Source organism: Uloborus diversus, chromosome 2 (genome assembly GCF_026930045.1).
Source record: "Uloborus diversus isolate 005 chromosome 2, Udiv.v.3.1, whole genome shotgun sequence".
Taxonomy (NCBI): Eukaryota; Metazoa; Arthropoda; class Arachnida; order Araneae; family Uloboridae; genus Uloborus; species Uloborus diversus.
The window spans coordinates 114,546,770-114,567,673 of NC_072732.1; the positions used below are offsets into that span (position 1 = coordinate 114,546,770).

The 20,904-nt window shown below is 31.6% G+C and overlaps 2 protein-coding genes across 3 annotated transcripts in view; both read right to left on the reverse strand.

Annotated features, from left to right (window-relative positions):
* Nucleotides 1–20,904, reverse strand: part of LOC129215998 (protein FAM89A-like) — a 260,114-nt gene that overhangs the window by 132,644 nt on the left and 106,566 nt on the right. The window lies entirely within an intron of this gene.
* The window catches only part of LOC129215995 (protein HID1-like), a 64,939-nt gene that overhangs the window by 29,056 nt on the left and 14,979 nt on the right, over nucleotides 1–20,904 (reverse strand). For both annotated transcript variants that reach the window (XM_054850127.1, XM_054850129.1), the window contains exons 7-14: nucleotides 20,214–20,268; nucleotides 16,267–16,453; nucleotides 15,130–15,327; nucleotides 12,179–12,269; nucleotides 7,025–7,176; nucleotides 5,902–5,980; nucleotides 2,686–2,747; nucleotides 270–372 (exon numbers count right to left, since the gene is read on the reverse strand). In XM_054850127.1, coding sequence (XP_054706102.1) covers nucleotides 270–372; nucleotides 2,686–2,747; nucleotides 5,902–5,980; nucleotides 7,025–7,176; nucleotides 12,179–12,269; nucleotides 15,130–15,327; nucleotides 16,267–16,453; nucleotides 20,214–20,268 — 927 coding nt within the window. The remainder of the gene's footprint in view (nucleotides 1–269; nucleotides 373–2,685; nucleotides 2,748–5,901; nucleotides 5,981–7,024; nucleotides 7,177–12,178; nucleotides 12,270–15,129; nucleotides 15,328–16,266; nucleotides 16,454–20,213; nucleotides 20,269–20,904) is intronic.

Below are 20,904 nucleotides of genomic sequence, written 5' to 3' on the forward strand. Positions count from 1 at the left end.
CACATAAAATTTAATCCTGGCTACAATTAAACATCACTTCTTTTATTTTCACAGGTCTTAGATAAACTCTCCAGGATATTATGCATCCCAAAATTTGCTTGCGCAAAGCATATGCCCTCTAGATGAGACTTTATTATCACACACTAAACAGTTTTTGCCCAAGCAAAAATACATTTTGCTTAACTTTAGAATGCAGTACAGGAGACTGTATATTGCATGTTAATAAATCATAACATTAAAATAATTAGTAATACAATACATATACGTACCATCAAACTGATATTGAATAATATTATTAAAAATTTCTAACAAGAAAAATACAAGATGATGGTTTGTTGCACTTGTATATAGATACCATGGAGTGCTAAAAGCCTGAAAATGAAAACCAGAAGTTAAAACATAACATAGACATAAAAAGTTAAAAAATTAATATGTAAGTAAACAGTTATACATTATTCGTCATAGTTAATGAACTTTTCATATTGTAGTGTGTCAGAATTCTAAGCTATTGTTCTGATACTAGATTTCTAAAATTAAATTAAATCTACATAAATAAAGCAAAGAATAAATGTGGGTATGTGGGTATATATGTGTGTATGTTCCCTATACAAATTGAGTTTTTTTTGGATCTGAATCAAATTTGGCAGGGAGGTACTTGGGCACCCAAGAAGGAACGTAGGGTGTTTTTTGAATGCCAAAGAAGAACCGAATTGTTCGAATTTTTATTTTAGGGTTCGAAAAATGCATTAAATGTTTTTTCTACCCAAAATAATTATTCAATCAGTTCGATTTTGTATCCATTAGAAAGCCTGCGAAAAATACCCATAGAGTTCAATCACTCCCTTCGAATTTCAAAAAGAAAAGGATGTCAAATCACCAGGAAAAAATTAAAAAGCACTTTTAAGCTTAATGGAACTCTATTTTCATATCGGAGAACTATAGTTTGGGCGATCTCATTTTAAATTAGCATTCAGAAGTTGCCACTTTTTTTTCCTCCGCTGTGACTTAATAAAATTTTGTTTTTATTTTGAGGTAAAAATTCCCTTTTTTGATTATTATTTGGCGACTAATTGTCTTTTTTTTTAAAAAGGAATTTAGTTGTATTTATGTAGGTTTGAGTTTAATTTATTCGGGAATTTTTTATTTGCCGTTTTCTTTCTTTAAGATTGATTATTTTGATGGGAAATTTTACAGTATTTTTTTCCCCTCTAATTGAAGCCTGATTGTTGACCTTTAATTTTTTAGGTAGACCGTGCAAAGTCGGGCAATGCAGCTAGTATACAATAAAAATGATTTCTAAAATACAGTGCTAGAGAAAATATTTCAATGTTACTTTTACTGAACCAAAACGGAAGTAACCTAAGTCCATCAGGACACTGAGTACAGTGCATCGTTATTCGGAAGATTTAAAATTTTACAGAAGTCATTGAAATTCGTCAAACAAAAACCAGTGCATAAGAAAAACATCTGAATTTTAAAATAAATAACTATCTAGAAGAAAAAATACATCAGGAAATCATCTACTGATTAAGTATAACGTACAAAACATGGCATCGTAAGTGCTTATGTTTTGTGGTGGTGGAATATTTAACATGGAACAATGTCATGTGCACAATCAAGTAAATTCTAGTTTTAGATATGAAAGGAATATTATGTTGCAATGAATAATTTTGTAAGCTACAACCACACAGCTGATTGAACTCTCAAGCCAACGGCAGATTCAGTTTTTGGTTTTGAAGAAGTTATTTTCTCAAGGGGAGGGGGATCATATGTGCCATTTTTTGGAAGAAATGGGGAGTATGGGTCAAATCCTTTGAATTATAAGTCCCTGAAATGCGGTTTTGGGTCATCTTTGGTCACTTACGGGGCATCAAAGCTGATGAAAAAGTAATACTTTGCAATAAGAAGAATTTTTTCATTCTTAGAAATAAAACTGGATGATTTCAAAACTGGTCTTCAAAATAAAGGAAACTGATTCGTACAGAATATAGGTAGTTTTAATAAAAGTTTATTCACCTGTTCAATTAAAATTAGAGCAATTTGCCATCAGCTCAAAGCAGATTTGTGCTTACAAAGCATGCCCTGTAGTTTGCCAGTTCTATGTAACCAAAAACTCTGGCCAAAGGGTAGAAGAAAGTTATGATTGCGATTCTTACACTATTGATTGAATTAGATAATTTTTTCATAAATATGCAAAGATTTCACATATTTGACAGAAAAGGTAAAAAAGTCAAAAGGAAGGGGAATTAATGCCTGTACTGTAATGCAATTAAAAGCAAAACATGTACCTTCAATTATTTTAATATTTTCTAAATGCTTAAAAAAAAATACTATTGCTATTCCTTTTTAAAGAAACCACACTTCAAAAGGGAGATTACACTTGAGGATTCATACATAACAATGCTGTAATTTCTTTCTTTTCTTTTCTTTTCTTTTTTTTGATTTTAAGTATGCAATAAAGAGGGTAATATGAAATAGTATCAAAAACAATTTAATCTCTACTTTCCACCTACTAAATATGATGAAAGTAATTTAAAAATAAGGAAAGTATAACACAAACAATAGTTTCCTTAACAAATTACAATTACAAAATACACACATGTGTGTTTGTATGTTACTGACAGTTTTTATACTTCTGATACTCAAATTAATTATTAGAATCTCAAAACGAATTAGGAAATATACCTCCAGAAGATGCAAAAGCTTAGTGCTGGCAACCATTGATAAAGTCTTCAAATAAGGTGAAACTGAAAATAAAATTACAATATTCATCCATGCAAAAGCTGTAAACTCATTAAAAAAAATAATACAGATAGTGGACAAAAGATCAAAAGTGAATCGGAATTATACACACATGCAAGAAACAATTAAAACCAGAAATTGAATGGCACTGTTGCATTCTCAACTTAAATCAAATTTCACAATTTCAAGGTGAATGAGTCTGAATCCTGAGTTTGTTTACCCTGGTATGTTATTACAGAAAAGAAAACAAAGCTTGGTGAAATGTAAAGTACTGCATTGTGTACAGAATGTTCATAGATAAACTTTCAAAAAGCTGTAGGCACTGGTCCAAATGATCTAAAATTTGACCTAAACAGTGATGTTCCCATCAATTTTTCTGAGGGTATATTCCCAGTGATCAGTTATGCACAATATGTGTATGCGATCATATACACAGGGATTGCGCTATGGATTTCGAATTGTTCGCCAGTAAATCAGCCAATTTTTAAAGTGTTAACCAAATTTCAAAATTCTTAGTCAAACACTAACTTTTACTCATTTTATTGTATTTTTGTATGCAGAAATATTTAATCAGAGAATGAAGTATAACTTAATTTTTTACAATTTTTTGAGGATAAGGACAGGGACGACTGGAGTTCCTAAACTACTCTAGTCGAAAGACTTTCGTGTGAAATATTTTCTGGAAACCAACAGGTCACAAATCTCGATTAAACAAGGTATATTTTTTAGAAATTTACAGGTTTTACGAACGGTCGAACAGAATAAGATGTATTTTCATTATCTTACAAAAAAGTTTAATATTTGTTACTCTGTACACAGAAATAGAAAAACAGGCAACATAAAATTCAAAGAAATGTCTTGATTAAGCTGGAATTCAGTAAAAAGGGATTTAAACTACTTGAGGTTCTACAGTAGTTATGCATAACAAAATGAAATACAATAAAGTAAAATGCAAAAAAAAAAAAAAAAAGTAGTAAATACAAACAAACAGATTTTATCACTCGAGAAGTAACTTTGACTTAACTGTTGGTAATCAAAGAAACTAAAAAATCTGAAACTTCACCATTCTTGGGTTTCATCGTCTTTTTTACTTTTCTTCAGAAAACGCTGAATTTTCCAGCTTTGACAATTTTTTTGCTTTGTCCATATACTTACGCTACAATATGCTACAAGTACCCCACATTTTCCTTAAGAAAAGACAAAAAAAACCCACATTTCTTTTAAAAAACCCAGTTTTAGTTGGGTTTTTTTGGGTTTTATTTAAAAAAACCCAAAAAACCCTGGGTCCATGGGCTTTTTAAAAAAAAACCCGGGTTTTTGCCAACCCTGGTTTTTAGGGGTTGGAATTTTGTGAAGGGACCGTTTTTAGGGGTCCGAATTTTGTGAACAGACCTAATTTTTATCTAGATTGACATCTGAAGGGAGATTTTTTTTCTGTGTATATTTTAGAGAATTTTCTGTTTGCCAATAAATTCGCCAAATTCGAATTTTTTTCAACGAATTTACGATTTTATCGCATTTGGCGCATTGGCGAATGCTTAACGTGGTCCCTGTATACATAATATGTCATAACATAAAATTTTTTGAAGTTTGAGGGTATATGCTATAAGTCTAAAAAATGTTTGAAAGTATACGGGGTATATGGAGTATAACCCTATGGGAACACCACTGGACCCAAATATATCTGAAGAGGAATATGGTATCTGAGAAGGAAAAAATTCTTCAGTTTGGTGCTAACTTTGATTAAGAATAGATAAAATTAAATTTCTTGTAACCCATTTGGTAATGTTTTAGATTTTTTTTTTTTTTTTTAACTTACAGGTTGTTTCCTCCAATAAGCAAATGTGCTGCCAGCAGAGGGCAGTGCATGTAAATCAAACTATAAAACAGTTACATCATCATAGAAATGAATGGACAACATTTTACATTTCAAGCTTCGCGGAACTCGGAAGCTTGTCCCTGCCGTTCTCTGCATGTGCAGTTTATCAAAACTTAAAAATCAAGATGTTCATTACTTATGGTAGTTTAATAATTTATTTTCATTTTCTGTAAATATATTAAAAGTTCAATTAAGTATTTTTAAGTAACTGCTGAATCTTTATTTTCTTACACTTCTTCTTTATTCAATCACTACAACAAATACAGGTGAATATTGAATAGGAAATTGAAAATAATAATTGTTATTAAATTAAATACTGATTCTGATATCTGATACCTTTAATAATTATAATGTTGTTCCATTTTCATTACAAATAACACACCATTTCATTTTCTCTCTATTACTTAAAACAATTTTTTTAAGCAACTTCTCAGCAACATAGATGCACTTCCAACACATTACATAATTACAGCAAATAAGAAACAAAAATAATATTTTATACCAGGGGTGCCCCTCTACCTCCCCCAAGAGTGATGGTACACAAATCTTAAATGCCATGGAGTACCCCCCAGAATGAAAGAACCCCCCTCCTCCCAAATGAGATCAAAAACCTTGTCAAATGAAACCCCCTAAAAATTTCAATGCTGCAGTTTGCGCCATGGACACCTTGTGGGTGCTACTAAGTCAGATATTTGTGTTAGTGTTATTACACATGTCTTTCTTTCCTTTTTTTTTTTTTTTTTCAAATTCTAACTCATATCTTTTATAATTTACAAAAGCATATTTCCTACAAAGTCATTAGTTCGCTTCACAAAAAAAAAAAAAAAAAAATCCCTACATTCATGCTGGAAGCATTTTAAATTTACATCTATTTCAAGAAGTTTAAAAGAAGCAGTGAAAAATTCACCATTGATTGCAATTATTAGATTCATGAAAAAAAGAAACCAAGCACTGGAAAGCTTATATGAGGCAGTGAGAAGCAAAGGGATGTAAGTAGACATTTTAAGGTTTTGAGTAAAACAACTTTAAAGATAACATCCTAGGTAGGCTTTCATGAGATTTTTTTTCTAAATCATGCTGTACAGCAGCACCTACCAGGGCTACTAGTACTATCTCTTGCTCTAAGACAGAGGAGAGGTTCCTCTACTATTTGTACTGGTTATCTCCAAATTTTAAATTTTGCCACTTACATCCTTTGCTTCTCACTGCCTCATATATACTTTAAAACAATCTCAGGTATATTGTTTTGATCCTAACTTAAAGTAATAAGTAATAATTACCATTTACAACAATAGTTAACAGACAGTCAAACAGAGGTTGTAAACGTTGATGACCAGTTGTTATAATTTTGTGAAAAACCTAAAATGAATCGAATAAAAATGTGTCACTAATTAACGTTAAGAGTTATGCACTTGAAGAATTAACATAAATGAGGCACACAAATACAAGGTGGTGTCAGAAAGTTCCTAGACTGTACCCGTCTTTTTTTTATTGAGGCGACTGTGCAAGCGGGCTCGCCAGTATCCTATGTCGCATTACCCACTTAGTTACTGTACCGATTTTTGCTGTTTGGAGTGGTTAGATTATGGCTGCAAGTTGTGCTTTGTTGTTGTGTTATAATTACACAGCGATTTTTGTGATGGCCAATAAATTCAAGCAATGAGCTTGCATTAGATTTTGCTTTAAACTTAAGAAATACAAAACAGAAACTTTTGCAATGCTTCAAGAAGCTTTTGAAGAACATTCACTAAACACAACACAGGTTTTGAGTGGTACGCTCATTTCAAGGCTGGCAGAACATCAACTGAAGGTGATCAACATTCAGAACAACCTTCCACAAGCAAAACAGATGAAATTGTTGAAAAAATTAGACACCTCATTCATGTGACATTTTGAAGCTTTTGAAAGAAAATGTGCGTTGAAAAAGGCCTGATTTGTCGAAATACTAAAACTGGCTGTTGCATCATAACAACGCTCTAGCTCACGCTTCCATAAAAAGTTTTTGACCAAAAGCTGCCTAAATGCCAGATTTAGTCTTTTATAGCTTTTCTCTCTTCCCAAAAATAAAAAAGAATATTTTGACACTGTTGAAGATGTACGAAAAACTCAGGGATTTCTACAGCTTTCCGTAAAAGCTGTTTTTTGACACTTTCCAATCATGGAAAAAACGGTAAGAAAAGAAAAATTATCAGACCTAGTCCCAAGAACTTTGATACCACCTCGTACAATCAAAATTAAAAATTTGCAATCTTTTTGCAAATTCGGGGACTTGCTAACTGTGGCCTCGCTTAGATTGCATTTCTTCAAGCATACATTTAGCAAAAACATCAATGTTTTAACATTAATAATGATGATTGACATATTATCTATTTACAGAAGAGGAAAGTAATGAAATATACTTGCAATGATTAAAAGATCAGCATGTGTTCCAGTAAAAACTGGAATGTCCATAGGTACACTTGCAGTATACGGCTTATTCAGTCTTACTCCAAAATTCCTTTCCCCACTCAAAAGGAGTAGAATGAAAACTCCAATGTGAACAAGACCTACTCTGGCTATCAATAAAATGAGTAGAATTATTAAAACAAATCAATAGGACATTAAAAAAATCATCAAATAAAGAACATAATCAATTTTGAAAATTTATTACCCTTAAGCAGGGGCAATATTAAAATAATAACAAAGTCCAACCTTATTTATTCGGACTAACTGCAACCAAAGGCAATCCAGAGAGATTGAAAATCTGCATAATCCACACAATATGGGTAATAAGCAAAACATTCCTTACATATGCAGCCTTAACATTTATTACCATTAAATAAATAATAATAATTTTTAAAAACGTATTTTGAAATTAAATTACATAGAATTGTTTACAAGACATCAAAAAGAGTAATTTTTCGCATAATTTCTTAACAAGTAAATGGTATTGTCATCTGTTACTAACATGAATGGAGTTGCATAAAGCAGTCACGCAAATGCTTTACTATAATGAGGACTAAATAAAAAACGAATATTTAACTTACTTATACAGTCGACGCTCGATATAACGACCATCTCCGTGCCAGAGAAAAAGGTCTTAATAATGAGTGGTCATTATAAGAGATAGAATTTTTTTAAAATATACACATGCATCATGTATGTTCCATTGTTCCAATACAATTGGCACTTTTTTAAAGATTCCAGTAAAATGTCCAAATTATTTTTTATCATGGGATTTTTCATTTTTAATTATGGGTGCAAAATATGACAAAATATTTCTAAGTAGAAAATATAGGAAAAATTGTATTACCGTACTTACAAATCATTTATTTTCTGAAGATAAAATCAGAAAGAGTTGCTTTCCTTTTTAGCACATATGATTTTTGCAAAACATAATTTACCATTCAAAGAAACTAAAAAGTCTCTCGAGCGTTTGAAACCATTTTTCATACTGGGAACTTTGGTCTCAATTTCTTCTTCTTCATCTGATCATGATACATACATTAACTTGTTTTTGTGCCTAATATCGAGAGGTACTTCATTTTCTGACAGACACGTGTTTGACACATTCTAAATCATAATTGATTTTAGCATAACAGTTAAAGTTTAACACTTCTACCAATTTCATTTTTTTTTTTTAGAAATTTTATACATCATTTCATCTTTTTCGTCGAAATTTCATCTTGGATTGCCTGAAAAATCATTTAAGCATTTTTCCTTTGCTTTTTAAAATCAACATGGTGGAGGCAATTCTTGATGGTCTTTTCTGAATTCCATGCTGATTTAGAAAGATGCAAAGCTGTAAGGATACCCACTTTGTAATCTTCACCTTCTTCCAGTCCGTAGACGGTAATGAAGGTCATTTCAAGTTACATATTAGTAGCATTGGAAAAAAAACACCAGGAATAGTGTGAATCGCTGAATTCGGTCGCTGTATTGGATTAAATGATCCAGAGCGGTCGTTATAGCGGAAGCAAATTAACATCGAGTTCATTGGAACAAAGTTGGGACTATTACCACTGGTCGTTATAATGGATTGGTCTTTATAATGAGTGGTCGTTATAATGAGCGCCGACTGTAGTCATGTTTTAGCTATCAGAATTTGAAATTATCTACATGAACATAATTTTTTAAAAAAGCTTACAAATTTGATTCGAATTATTTGTACCCATCAACAAGGGCTGGAAACAAGTTTCTACACTAATAATAAAATGAGACTAGCATAAAAATTCTATTTTTCCTGATCTGTAGATATAAAATATTGTCACAAAATTTGAATGCATTGAATGGTAGCATTTTCTGTACAACAGTTATTCTAAGGGAATGCTACTACACTTTCCTTCCCCTCATCATGCAATACAATCTTCATTTAAAACTGCCAGTCACACAGTAGCTTTGGCTGACCACACTGCACAATAGATTAAATAAGGATGTGTACTTCTTTGTATTGCAATCTTTTAAAAGTGCCTAATTTCTAAAACTTGAAATCAAAATCAAATTTATTTCTTATGTACACAGAACAAACTTCGAACTTCTTGTCTTAACATATACAAAACTAGAGGACGTTTAATGAGTAGGGGTTTACACAATAAGTGGGACAGATAAAAAATGCATAAGTTGAATTCACAGAAGTCCGCCCACAACTTGAAGATGCATTCATTGATATATAATAAAATATTTAATAAATTTGTCTTGACCCAATACATTCATTTCATGAAGACTTACTTTGCATTAAGTAAATACGTTTAGTTTTGCATTTTATTAAGAAACTTATTCTTTATCAGAGTTTATCTCAAAAATTTTAAGCACTTTTCAACTGAGCCGAGTCTACTACTTTGAACAACAACCTGAACATTTTTGTCAAAGCCTTGAGTGGTCGCTTCAATGGAGTTTTACACTCATCTCATACCAACTAAAATTTTATCTAAGAAAATTCTTTTAAAGTACAGAGAGTCACACCTTATCATGAACTTATTTTTTACATGTTTAAAATTGAATGACCAATGTGTGGTTTTCTGTTCTTAAAATGTTAAAATGTTTTTTACTTTAGATTTAAGTTACTTTCTACAGCAGAACTAAATGTCCCTCGAATAATTTATGCATTTCATGCTGATACAGATTTGGAAAGAAGGAAAAAAGAAGAAAAAAACATACAGTAGTCACATCTTAATTTGATGACTTTAGCACTCAATGATTTTGATAACAATAACCGACTGATAACAATAAACAAATCACAAAATTAGATAAATTTGCCAATTTAAGTCAAGCATTTTTAGCTTCAAAACAAAACTAAAAAACTGATGTTTTCATGTATATACTGTAAGTACCATTAAAATATAGAAAATGAACATTATTTTAAAAAAATCACCAATTGTTGATTGTCTACAATCATTTATAAATTGTTTGTAATCAGTCCAGACTATGATTTTCGAAGACACTGGGCACAAAATTTTTTTGTGCCCCCTCCCCCCAGCTTATTCTAGATAATGAAGCAATAAAATATTTTGATACTCGCGTATTAACACAGCCACGCTAAATTTGGCAGTACCTAATATTACAATACATATATACTACATTGTAAAAACTAGAAGTGCCATAGAATATACAGTAGAGAACCAATTATCCGGGAAGTTCGGAACCATCGATATCCCGGATATCTGAATTTCCCGGTTTTCTGAATCGCTAAAAATCTCTGTTGGCTGATTGTTTATAAAACTTAAATTACTATAATAAATAGTAATACATATTAAAATAAGAAGAAAACAGTTTAGAAATGCTTATAAATACTATCGAAATATTAAAAACTACTAGTGAAAGAATAATTTAAACACAAGAAAACTTCAAGTTATTCATAAGACCTGAGACCCTCATATTCAATCTGAAAAAAAAAAAAAAAAAAAAAAAAAAAAACACTTTTCGATGTTTTAAAATGAAAAAAAAAAATGAAGGAAAGGGCTAGAAACAAGTTTTTGAACGGAAATGTGCGAATTTCCTCCTATTCTGTATGAAAAAATTTGTTTTCATGAACGCGTTTTGTTTCTAAATTTTTTATAAAGATTTTGTGTTTGTGATTATACGGCGGTTACTGATAACTATTGCTTTTTGCAATATCAATGGGAATTAGATTGCAGTATTATTACAGTCATGCGTTTAACGATTTCTAGATTCCACCATTAACTATCCGGAAAATTCGCGAGTCTGGTTTTCGGCGTTTCCCCCCAATTTCGCTACATCACTGATGCATGCTCTAAACGGCTTTAATTTTAAATGCCATTCAATAAAATATTGCATTAGAATTCGACAATATTCATTTCTTTAGTTTTCAGTTAGAATAAAGCACGAAAACTTCTGACTTAAGAGTGTACTTCTTAATTCAAGAAAATATTTCGGAAATTTTGTGTGAATAATATGGTATTTTTTAAGAAACAGTTCATATTCTTTTAGGTATTTCAAAAAAAAAAAAAAAAAAAACTTAGTTTTTCAAAAATTGCCGAAAATGCGTATTTTTTAAAAATGGCGGGAAAATCTGCAAACAGTTGCCGGTTTTCTGGCTTCCCGGTTTTTTGGTTCCCGGATAAAAGGTTCTGCACTGTATTAATTAAACATTGTACTATAAGATGTTGTTAAACTTTTGCTAGTTCCTGTAAGCTGTAGATATCAAAATTATCTATGACATAACTTTTAATAATATAAAATATAGACTAAGTTTGGAGTAGTTTTGAAATTTTCAAAAGGGGTTAAATTTTTAAGGGGATTTTTTTAAAAACTAGATTTAGTATTTACCTTCCTGCTATAGTGCGACATAAAACAAGTTTAAGTAAAATTTTACTCCTGATTTAGTGACACCCAGCTGTTGGTGCTCTGTGTCCGTGCCCCATGTGCCCATGTTTCTGGCCCTGTTTGTTGCCAATGTTGATTTTTTTAAGTCATTGGAACTGTGTTGCATTCCGTGTTTCAACACTTTCGCTTTTCAGCATTTGTAGAAGGTGGTTCAATATGAGAAGGCACTCTTCATTTGAATTGTCATTTCCATCATGAATCTGGTTTCCAAAAACGATCTAACAATCTTTGGATTTTGTGAATGTGGAAGCTAGAGTGATATTTTGGTTAATTTCCACTTATAACTCCTCTTGAGAATTCATATCTGATGGATTTCCTATCATTTTTCAGTTTTTGATGATTTTTTTTGCAAAATCTTGAGCAGGTGAAGAAGTTTTGAATCATTTCAACAGAAAACCAATCCCTGACTTGAAAACTGATAACATTAAACAAGATTATGGTCACATACAGCAATGGCTCCAACAGACAAATGGATGAGAAAATAGGGATTGAATGATTCTGACAACTCTAAGCTATTGATAAAATAAACCACAATCACACCAAGAGGATACTACTGAGCTTAACCTCTATAAATTATTAAAGATAGGTAGTAGGATAGAATGTGAAACATACATAAATGCATAAAAATACACATCCAAAAGTTTCATTTGAAGCTTCTGCAATAGTTACTTTTCGTAAAATATTCAAACTCTTAATTTATTCATTAAAAAAAATTAAACAAAAATGAAAACTTACATTGATCAGCCCTAGCATCATTTAGATGGTACAGAATAGGAACTAAGACTTCAAGAACTTCACTACTTTTCAGCACATAAAACATAAATTTCTAAAACAAAATTTGTAGCATAAAAATATGCATAAGAACAGGTATCATTTTGCTTAAAACTGTAAAAATTTATGAAAACAATATTTTTTTATACATTGACTTATTGTATAGCATAGACCTCCCCCCCCCCCCACCAACAGATCTGCATTTAGCAGAAGTTTTCTGTATTTGAACCCTTTCTTCCACTTTTTTGCACATAAGAAGAAACTGCATTTTCCCCCTCATACTTTATTATGAATGTATTACAAAAATCCAGCACTATCAGAAGACAAGACAGATTATTTTTGTTCTGAAATAAGGATATCAATATGTGAGTTTGTCTCCTTGTGACATAGTGTGCTCTATATTAATAAAGTGTTACTTTGTTTTTCAAAAGTGTAGCATTAACCAATGAATTTCTTTCTAGCAAAATAGTGCATCAAATAGCAAAGGCGGATCCCGAAAGTATCCAAGGAGGGGGGATGGATTTCAGATGCTTACTCTTTTATAAATTACCAAACCTTGGCCTTCTAACATCATGAAAGATCGTCTCAAATTAAGTTTCTTTTTGGAACTTCTATTTCTAAAAAAATTGTGGAGGAGTGTCCTGAATTCCATTCCTTACCTTAACGTCATCAAAGGTGTCCTATAATTGCTTTTTTTAGACTTTAATTTACAAGACTTTCCAGGGGAAGTCCCTCAAACCCCATCTAGTATCATCTAAGATAGTCTAAAATATAGTTTTTGGAACTTCAAAAAACTCCCTGTACACAGTTCGGATCTTTATCACTAAAGTGTTCAGGTTAAGTGCTGTGTTATAATTTCATCTTTATGACAACAATTCTGAAAAAATTTCAAGGGAGAGCCCTCTTTTTTTGCAACATTATTAAAGATAGAATAAAAATGTGGTTTTTAGAACTTTAGTATCAAAAACATGCAGAGGAAGAGTTCCTGAATCTTGGCTCAAGGAGGGGCGATCACCCTCATCGCCCTCCTCTTGTATCTGTCCTTGTAAAATAGCCTCTATTCTAACTAGATGTTTATTCAGAACCCTAATTCAGTCACACATGACGCTTGCTAAGTTATGGTAACACAGTAAAATTGAAAAAAAAAAAGAGAAACCCTCAATATTATTTATTATTTTGTCAGCTCCTTTTTATTTAATTGAAAAGGAACATTACTTTGTCGAAATTATTGCAGCACTTTTATAGTGGAGCTCAGGTTAGTTCAGCTAGGACATTGAATGTGTTTACCTGTTTTTATTGGAGTTCAGTGAAAAGATAATGGGTGCGTATGATAATGCGCACCCATTATCATATACGCATGATATACGCATCATATACGCATGATAATGGGTGCGCATTTCAGTCAAATTACTTTTTGCAAAACTATTACGAAAGTAATCCAACTCAACTCGGCGCCAATTACCTTTCCCTATTTTCCGATACAGAGGTAAACACTGAAAGTTGTAACTGAACTTAGCAGAGACGCACTATAACTGTAACAAAATATTACAGAATATCTTGCCCATTTGGGTTTTTCCACTGTCACGTGGGGGACAAAACGACGCTTAAATTTCAGCAACATTTTCCCATATCTCTTAATATTTTAATTTAAACAGGGGTAAACACATTTTTCATTCTTTACATTTGAGGCAGGGAGAAGCAAAGGGATGTAAGTGAACATTTTCAAGTTTTGAGTAAAACACATTTAAAGATAATGTCCTAGGTAAGCTTTCATTGAATTTTTTTTCTAAATCATGCTGTGTAGCAGCAACTTTCAAGGTTACTAGTATCATCTCTTGCCCCAAGACAGAGGAGAGGTTCACCTACTATGTATACTGGTTATCTCCAAATTTTTAATTTTGCCACTTACATCCCTTTGCTTCTCACTGCCTCATTTGATACAAAGATACTCCTGACACAGTTATATTTTTATTAAATAGTTTTGTTATTTAAAATTTAATTTATTTGAATGTGTCACATGCGGAAGATCCAAAGTCAACCTCTTGTAACTTGCTTATGAATTAATTAATATTTTTGCTCTATTAATGTATTAATGTTAAAATAAATTGTAGAATTTGAGAGCCAAAGTTCAACTGTAAAAGAAACATATCTCATTTAAACCATTGAAAAAAATTATGTATTGGGCCATTCCACAAAAAAAAGTAGTCACTTTGTCCTGCATGGTTCATATATTTCATTAAAAAGTAATTATTTAAAAAAGTAATGACAACATCTATTGCTTAAGGAATCATACATTTGTTTGTTTGCTGCTAAGCAATAAAATTTTTATCATTACCTTTTTCAATTATTACTTCTAATGAAATGTATGGAGCGTCACGTGCGGAACAAAATTACTGTTTTCCGTAGAATGTTTTTATGTTATAATTTATGTTTCAATAACCAATTTTGTTTCGGTTAGAATTTTGCTTAGATGGATTTGTCATAACAAACATTTACTCTAATGTCCAACTCGAAGACAAATTCTGTTTCAAATCATTGTGTTTTATGCTTCTTGAATCATCACAAAACTTAAACTAATTCAAATGAAACAATAAAAATACAGTAAACATTATTTCAGTAACAAAATTGCTATTGCTTGATTTATTATTTATTTATCTTGAAAAGTTTTGTTAGCTTGTCATTCTCATTTTTCAGGTGATCTCTTTTTAAACTTTGAAAGAAAAAAGGGGCTTTTCTTTTTTTTTTCTTAAATATTTATCAGAGTCCCTCAAACACTTTAATATTGATAAAAAAGATCAAAGAAATGAAAAATTGCTGATTGAACTCTTGTAAAAAGAAAATGAAAGGAATGATCTCAAATTTCAGTAGGCAAAAAATTAATTTTCCTACATCATATAATATGCATATCAACTTACTTTATTATAATCACATATTTTCCAGAAGAAAATAAGCAGCTCTTGGTGAAACTGCACCTTTTTTGTTGAATTTGGAATGTACGTCTGAATTAAAGGATTGTTGAGAAGCCTTGTGAAACCCTTTAAAATAAAGTTGAAATCTTCTTCTCTGTGTATACGAGAAAGGTAATTGATAAAGAGGTTACTTGGAAAAGCTTTCTAAAAAACAAATTAAAAAGTTATAAAACAAGTGTCATAAAAAAAGTTTTTATGCATATGTAATTTTTTCAGAAATTAATTGTAAATAATGCAGCAATTATTACTTGAAATCCTCAAAATCAAGCTCTTATAACTCTTAGCTAGTCTCACAGCATAAATGCAATTCATTATAACTAATGGAGTCATAAATAACTGGTGATATAAACAGAGACATTTTTTATATCAGCTTGTAATAACACTCAGCAACATATGAGGCAGACAGAAGCAACGGGATGTAAGCGGACATAATCAAGTTTTGAGTAAAACGTGTTTAAAGATAACATCCTAGGTAGGCTTTTATTGAAATTGTTTTCTAAATCATGCTGTATAGCAGCAACTACCAGGGCTACTAGCACTATCTCTTGTCCCAAGACAGAGGAGAGGTTCACCTACCATGTGTACTGGTTATCTCCAAAATATTAATTTTGCCACTTACATCTCTTTGCTTCTCACTGTCACATATGTCAATAGATTTTTATTTTTCTAGAGAATCTTTCCTAAGTATATACATTGAGCATCCCTTAAACATTCAGAAATTTTTTTTATACAGTGGTAACTCAACAAAACTAAAAAAAAAACAAGGTTGCTCTTGGGGGAGGGGGGCACCACTGAAATAAAAGTGCACGAGATTTTCTCAAAATGTTAGTTGCACATTCATAAATGTTCTAAATGAAACAGATGATCGTATTTTCCTAGTTTTGTGTGTGCTTTTTAAAAGAAGATAGAAGCTTAAGTTACAGAAATAAAGAAGTACAAGGATGATAGTATTAAAATTTTCAAAATTGTGGAAATGTTTAAGATGGAGTAAAAAAGTAGGAGACTCCAGCATCTCCGTGGACTGCACCACTGATCTGTACTTACATACAAAGTAGGAAAAAAGCTAACAAAAGAGCAGCTTACGTCAGTATTCTCATCAGAGGCTTCTCTAAAGTCATGGTCAAGAGACACAACCAGCAACTGCAAGGCAACTTCTACTAAAGGTTCTCGTGAATCAGTAAAAAGTAAGTGGTTGAAAGGAACACCATATCCCACAGGATCATAAGCACAAACAACATTCAATAGAGATGTGAATAGTGGTAATGCATGCCTGAAAAATATTTCTTTGCTAAGTTTTAAAAATTAGACAAATTATTAAGTCAGAAAATGAGAGAGCTTATTTCAGAATGTACAGTCGAACCTGTCTATCTCCAATTTCACGGGAAGAAAAACAATTTCGAGATAAAGAGGTTTCGAGATATGGAGGTTTTGAGAAACTTATTGAAATTTGGAATCTGATGATGAAAATTTGAATTTTATACCAAAGACTATACATGAGCAAGATTAAAATTCTTTTGTATTAGTTTTCTTAGGTAGAAGGTATTTATTCTACTATTTTATACTAAGCACTTTATTGCAAGTTTAAGGAATCATTTTGACACTAATGAAATTTGAAGCATACCTTTTGCGAGCAAACTATGTTTTTTATTATTTTTCGGTACCTGATTTTTTGATTCAACTATTCTTTAGAGGTTGGCAATGGCTGAAAACCCATCTTGGCCTATACATACTTAACTTTCATTTTTCTTTACTAATGGCTTGCCGTCCAAAATTTCTAGAATTTTCACTTTTTCATCATTTGAAAAAATCTTTAGCTTTCTTTTCACACCTATCATCTTGGTTTTCTACGCAATCACAACTTCAAGCAAGAGATCACTCACGGAACAGTGCCTAAACTACATAGTGAAACGGATTTTAATTTGAATGACCTTAAACCACAAACTTGAAAAAGTCACCCCACATGTCAAATCTGTCTAGCGCAGAGCCCTCTCCTCATTGTCCATTTCTTTGCTTTCTGCTCTGCTTCCGAGAAAACGCTCGAGATGACTGTCTTTTCGTTAGTCTTCCTGGAAAAAATAATACCTGGGTGCATTTCTCCCGAAAATGTCAGCATTGCTGGAATTCGAAATAGAGGTATTCGGGATTTTTTTCGAGATAAACATGGAAAATACATTGAATTTTGGGCTGAAAACGCAAGGAAATGAAAAATTTTCTAGATAGACAGGTTTTCGAGATAGACAGGTTCAACTGTATAACAAAATTAACTGGTAAAAAGATATAAATGCATTTGGAAACAGATTCAAAAAGTATACTGCTGGGGGAAGATATAGGGCAGTATTTGCAAAATCTTTTTTTTTTTTTCGAGCAATCACGATTGCTTATTGTTCTCATTTGACCTCCCTTGATGTTGTGGTTCCTTTTTCAGCTTGGACCAGGGACCTCTGCAGCAACACCGCCCACCGGCGCGGCTCCTTTGGTCCTGAGCACTGTCCCCCAGAATCCACTTCTGCTGGACGGTAGCACCATATCCTACACACGCAGGCTGATACATATTCACACTCACACACGCGCGCGCCTTTACACCCATACACACACGCGCATTTACACCCATATACACACACCTACGTGCATACACTTAAGCCTACACACACACTCAACTTTACACACGTAACCAACCAGGAAGAGGGATATGCTTAGGGGGAGGGGAGCCATTTCTAGAAACAATAGCTCCAATGAGTAGGGTCTTGTCGCAACTTGTGATTGCGAAAAACATAATTTGAATTCAAAGTTTCAGAATTCAAATTAGAGTTAATTGGGGAAGTGGGGGGTCACAGTTTTTTTTTTTTTTTTTTTTTGCATTTTTACCATCTATTGTACTTTAGTTTTATTGTACAAGCTTGCTAGTTTGGTTTTGGCCGAAAATAAAAGCATGAAAAAGAAAAAAGTCAAATTCCAACATTTTAATATTGTTAGTATGAAATCCAAAACATGTTTCTTCAAATATCTCAAAGATTCATTTCTGCTGCTACTGCCCTTTACCTTCTCATCACATTATAGCCAGATAAGTGATAATTGTAACTCCATAAGGGTTCTATCTTTCCAAAACGTTGATTCACATATTGCTAAGACTTTTAGAGAATATTTAGTGAGTTTTAGCAAAAATTATTATTATTATTTTTTTTTAAATCACAAAAGTAGTTAATTGATAGAAAATCAGTTTCATCTCTTGGTCAGAAAAAAGGTTCTCAGAATTATAATGAAAAATACGTTACCTCTTTAATAATTATTTGTATCATAAATAAAAATATTTGCAGCTAGATTCTGCTATGATACACAAAATGATTGAAATTTTTTATTTAGATAAAATCCATATATACAATCAATGCATCAATTTTTATTTGTAGATTCAATGATAAGAAAATTGAGATTTTTTTACTCATATTTTTCTATTGCTTAGAATAAAAATATACTCAGAATGCTGGCACTAAAAAATGTGTTTTTCATGCTAAAATGCCATTTTTAGAAAAGTTGGTTTTTTAGAGAAAAAAAGGCTTATTAGGCTAAAGGCTTATTAGGCATCAGTAAAGTAGCCAATAGAGGTTTTTTTTTTTTTTTTTTTTGAACTGTTCAAATTTATTCTTAGAAGCATCAAATCATAAAAGGAAAAAAAAAACTTTCTTGACCATGTTTTATTCCAGAAGTTTTTTGGGGAAAACATTTGGTTGAAGCAAATCCACGTGTTATACCATGAGTTGTAAAAAGATTAATTTGTTAAGTATTTTGACGCATTCAAAACTGAACAAAAACTTGAAACAAAAACAACCAAGGGAACGATGTGTTCTGGAAAATATATTTCAGACAAAAAAAAAGTCCAAATTTCATTATCTTTTCTAAGAGGGCCAACAGAAAATAGTCCAAAATTTCAATTTATTGTTTTCAGATTTTTAAACTGGATGTTCAGCTCTTTTGCATACGTCTATTTATTTTTTATTTATTTACTTTTATAGGAGTGCAGCCTGAAAAGGAGCAAAGTTGAAGATGTGTCATTACATTACAAATGTTGTAAGTTTTTAGAGAAATAATATTAATACAGTTAACTCCCGAGTATCCGCAGAATTGGGTGGCACAAGTGCCGTGAATAATACAAAATCGCAGATAAACCATAAAAAGGCTAATAAGGGGGATAAATAAGGTAAAAATTGCCCTTCCTCAAAAACTTGGCTGTATTGATGCATAATACTTTCTTTGAACAGTGGAAATATATGCAGTACAGCAAAAATATTTTGCATATTTGCACAACAGAACTTAACATCCAATAAAGAACAAGTATCTATGATGAAGAAAGCATAAAAACAAAATAAGTAAAACAAAAACAAGTGAGTTCAAATTTACAATTTTTTGACAAAAAATCAACCATTTGTAATTGCTTTTTACTTAGAAAATACATGTTCCTAATTGATGATTGACTCACCGATAATCGGGAGTTTACTATACCATTGATTGCTGCAGTCCTAAACATGGTAGATGAAAAGCAGGCGAGTTGAACTGATCATTTAAAGATCTAGAAAGCATAACTCTTATAAAAAAGAACAGTTCGTCTGCATGTAAACACTTCCACAGTGAAACAAGATAGCACATAAGAATTAAGGTCTCTAAGTCAACAGTAAATTAGGACGAAAGCTTATTAACCAGTTTGTCATTCATTAAAATAAGAAAGTGGACAACTGTCTTTTTTTTTTTTTTAATGTAAGAAAGACAGCCTCTTTTGGAATATCCAGGATGTTCTCTAATTTACAAGAGAAGTAGCAAGTAATGCGAGTTATGATTTTAACACTGACAAGTTGCTCTTACATTACAGAGGGAAAAGATTCAAAAGAAAGAACTTTCCTCCTAACAATGGAACAGGACAGAAGTTTTTGTGGTTGGCTTATAAACACTATATGTTTCACTGAATTTACTTTTTGAGAGTAGTAGCTGTAAAAAAAATAAAACTAACTAATTAGTTAAAGAAAATGCAAACTGATTTTTACCTATTGTCTGCAGAGGTAAAGTATTGAATCCATTTGTTGGGGTTCAAGTTAACTTCTGAAATGAGAGAGAAAATAATTAAAAATATGTTTTGAAAACAAAAAGCTATAATTACGATCAAAGAAAATGATGGCAAAATTAAGCTAATAAGTTTTATGCACAGCAGAGAAATTTAAAAGTATGCATAGTGAAGCATCTGAACAAGAGCCACTAATCTAATCAATCATTACAGGTTATTTACCATTTGAGAACTACTTACTCTGAAGTAAAATAGTGAAGTTTGTGTTATTATTTAAAAAAACTGAACAATTTCTGGGGGGAGAAAAACATACTAATCATAAACATTTATTTAAACTAGTGTTCGCCCAGTGGTCGAAATTCGACCATATTCAATAATGAATATGAGAAAACTTGTATGAATTTTACTATTTCGCACATTTTTATTTCTACTCTTGCTCATGTTTACTGCATATCTGAAAACATACGGATTTACGGATACATTTTTATACGGACACACAATACCACAGTAATAATTTATTCCAATTTTGCTTTTTATATGTTAATCTCAAAATAAATGGATGAAAGGGGATATTTCGTTAATGGTGTAGTTTCCGAAATTTTCGAAGTATTTTCACTGAGCGAATATGCTTAAAAACAAAGGTTTCAACCTTTTTTAAATAATCTGAAAAAAAT